Genomic DNA, 3,048 nt, shown 5'->3' on the forward strand with positions numbered 1-3,048 from the left:
TGTATCTGAGACCTGGAATATATTGATGAAAAACAGTATGATAGGGGACCTTTAATTTTGTGGACATATAGTCTCAGGATTTTATATTATTTCTGATGTTCAAACATTCTTGTTTTTGAGAAACAAGCTATAAGGATATGTATTGGAAAATCCCATACCTTTTGCAAGACACTACAGGTGAACAGGATAACACAATGAACTAATAGACACTTTCACTGCTGATTAATTACAATAGGACAGATATTTTTGGTACTACAAGTATTCCAAAATGATATGATTACATATGCAAAAAGGCATAATCCCATGCTAACTTTTGTCAAATTAATGAACATTGATCAGTGCATGTAGTGTCTCGCCTTAAATCTAAACACACTCTTTCTCTCCGTCCTCTCCAGCTACGTGGGCCGTAAGCGTATGCAGGTGCAGCAGCCGGAGCAGTCTGTGGACGGCGTGAACAACCTGGTGAAGGCCGACTACTCCTATTGGACGCTCGGCTACGCGCTCTCACTGCAAGGAGCCAAGAAGTTACTGGATGCTAAACCCTTGTCGAAGATGCTGCCTGTCGACGAGTACCTCCCTGTCATGTTCAACAAACACCCAAAGTCAGTCTTTACTTTGATTTCAAATGACAGTGTTGCATACGTGCACAACACAACATGAAGAACAATACACACAGACAGGGAGCTTTATTTGAGGCATGTACTGCATAAAAACCACAGAGGCTACTAAAATAAGTATTGCTGTATAATGACTAACAGACAAAGACCTTTTTAGAGGGTTTGAACAGAAATATTTACTGTGAACCACAAATACATGATTACAGGTACGCTCCTGAATAAGAATAGCTCAAGCAGTCTACATTAAGAATAAACATTAAGATGCTAAAGTGAAAGCTGTATTTAAAGAACACAGTCCATTGATCCATTGCATGCACAAAAACAGACTCGAGGGCGAAAGCCGTGCTCATAACAACTGCAGGACTTACTATAGAGTAATTATCTCAACAAAGACACAAACAGTTTCTTGGAGATATTTTAGACAGTTGGATAGTGTGTAATTTTCTAGTTTGTTCTCGTGTGGTCGACCACAACCTCCGTCCAGTTCAACTCCAATTTATGCTCCCTATATGTCTCCACTTTCTTCCTTCCTTCCTTCCCCCCGATTATGTTCCTCTTTCTCCCTTTTTTCTTTAACTCCCTTTTTTCTGTGCTGCCTCACACACAGGGCTTGGATTGTTCTTGGGGTTCAGTGGGTACAGGACCCTGCGCAGGACACACAATGCCGGCTTTTCTCTTTCTTTTTTCTTCGGGGATTCCTCACATGCCCTGCTCCATCTTCACCTAAACATCATTCCATGTTTCATCCTTTAAATCAGCAATCTGTCTCGCCTGTCATTATTAATTTCTTATTCTCTTTTACTTCTTTAACATCCCCCCTTAATTAACAGACCTTTACTTTTTTGCACACCTTCCCCTTTCCTGTGTCACCCATTTCTCCTCCCCCTTCCTACTCTCCCTTTGAGGAATGTGGGCCAGCACGGCTCTTCCTGCTGGTTGGAGAAGGGGACAGGATTCCCATTGATAGAGGCCTGGCAGTAGGGTTGGGATAGAGATGGTGTGTGTGTGTGTGTGTGTGTGTGTGTGTGTGTGTGTGTGTGTGTGTGTGTGTGTGTGTGTGTGTGTGTGTGTGTGTGAATACATAGAGATGTGTGTCTAGTGTGCAGTGTATAGATTACTAGGTAAACACAGTGTGTGTGTATCCAACAGTGAGAGAAGGTGAGTTTGTTCCAAAGTGAAAGAAATGGGGAAACGGACAGAAAGGTGGAAAGGTGGCTGGGGAAAATATGTAAAGAGTTGAGATGTATTCTAACAATTACACATTTCAAAACAACTAACACTAACCAAAGACCCTAAAAACAAACCAACCTAACCATATCTACTAAATAATTCCAAAATATTGTGCACTTTACTAAGCAGATACTTGCTTACTACTTCCTGCATTTTACTTGCTTAATTGTATCACTTGCACTACTTTTATTGCACTTTTTACTTCTTTTTGTCTTAAGTATATTGTGTGTTCCACTGTTGGCTGATCCCTGGAGTTGTGATTGTCCCTGCCAACTACTAGCTACTAGTAACTTTTTTGCATATGACAATAAAACCTTTGAATCTTTTGATAATGATATATTCTCCATGAACTTGCTTCCAGTGTCCATAACATCTCTATGTTTTCCCTCCTCATCAGCACTGCGTTCATGACTCACTTCGAGCCTCGGGACCTGAAGGCCTTCTCCGTGGAGCCGCTGCTCATCTACCCCACGCACTACACCGGAGAGCCGGGTTACTTCAGCGACACGGAGACCTCCACCATCTGGGACGACGAGGCAGTGGAAACAGACTGGGACCGGCAGCACGCCCTCAAGACGGCCCAGCAGGGCAGCATCGAGGCCATGGCTCAGAACAGCGTCAGCGGAGACATGCCGCCCCCCGCAGCCCGAGCATCCCGAGACGAACTCTGATACACAGACTCTGAGAGAAAGACTCGTGTTTACTACGCCGTGTACACACAGTGAATTTCACTTGTCACACACACTTGAAAAGACGCTTGAACTGCAAGCTGACATACTGTACATTAATTCAAACACACACACACAGACTGGTGGATAAAGCAGAGTGAAGATGTCAATCTGCTCTGCGGCCCGATGAAGGGACACTGAGGAGGAGGAGAAGAAGAAGAGGAGATTCTGGGACGACGGCCAGCAGGCCTCCGACAAAAAGCTTTATTTATTCTCCACTTGCCTCCTCTGGGCATGTGGAGACATTTATGACCCGGGGAAACTTAAGCAACACATGGAAGACAGCTAACGTTATATGCAGGATGTGAACAACAGAAAAAAAACTCTCCCAAATCAATTATAATGTTTTTTAACAAAGATCATTGTTATTTAAAAAGAACAAGTGTGTGTGTGTGTGTGTGTGTGTGTGTGTGTGTGTGTGTGTGTGTGTGTGTGTGTGTGTGTGTGTGTGTGTGTGTGTGTGTGTGTGTGTG

General features: G+C 43.4%; 1 protein-coding gene across 1 annotated transcript; it reads left to right on the top strand.

The window, feature by feature from the left end:
- Window positions 1–334: 334 nt before the first annotated feature.
- On the top strand, window positions 335–2,958 carry LOC104949416 (procollagen galactosyltransferase 2-like). Its single transcript, XM_010775775.1, has 2 exons — window positions 335–602; window positions 2,245–2,958. The coding sequence occupies exons 1-2, from the start codon at window positions 415–417 to the stop codon at window positions 2,516–2,518; spliced, it is 462 nt and encodes a 153-aa protein (XP_010774077.1). The 5' UTR covers window positions 335–414; the 3' UTR covers window positions 2,519–2,958.
- The last annotated feature ends 90 nt before the right edge of the window (window positions 2,959–3,048 follow it).

Source organism: Notothenia coriiceps, unplaced genomic scaffold, assembly GCF_000735185.1.
Source record: "Notothenia coriiceps isolate Sejong01 unplaced genomic scaffold, NC01 NC01_scaffold00016167, whole genome shotgun sequence".
Lineage (NCBI taxonomy): Eukaryota > Metazoa > Chordata > Actinopteri > Perciformes > Nototheniidae > Notothenia > Notothenia coriiceps.

Coding starts and splice junctions, on each gene's coding strand:
- LOC104949416 (XM_010775775.1), top strand. CDS start 415: ATGCAGGTGCAGCAGCCGGAGCAGTCTGTGGACGGCGTGAACAACCTG. Junction 603..2,244: donor ATGTTCAACAAACACCCAAA/GTCAGTCTTTAC, acceptor CCTCCTCATCAG/CACTGCGTTCATGACTCACT.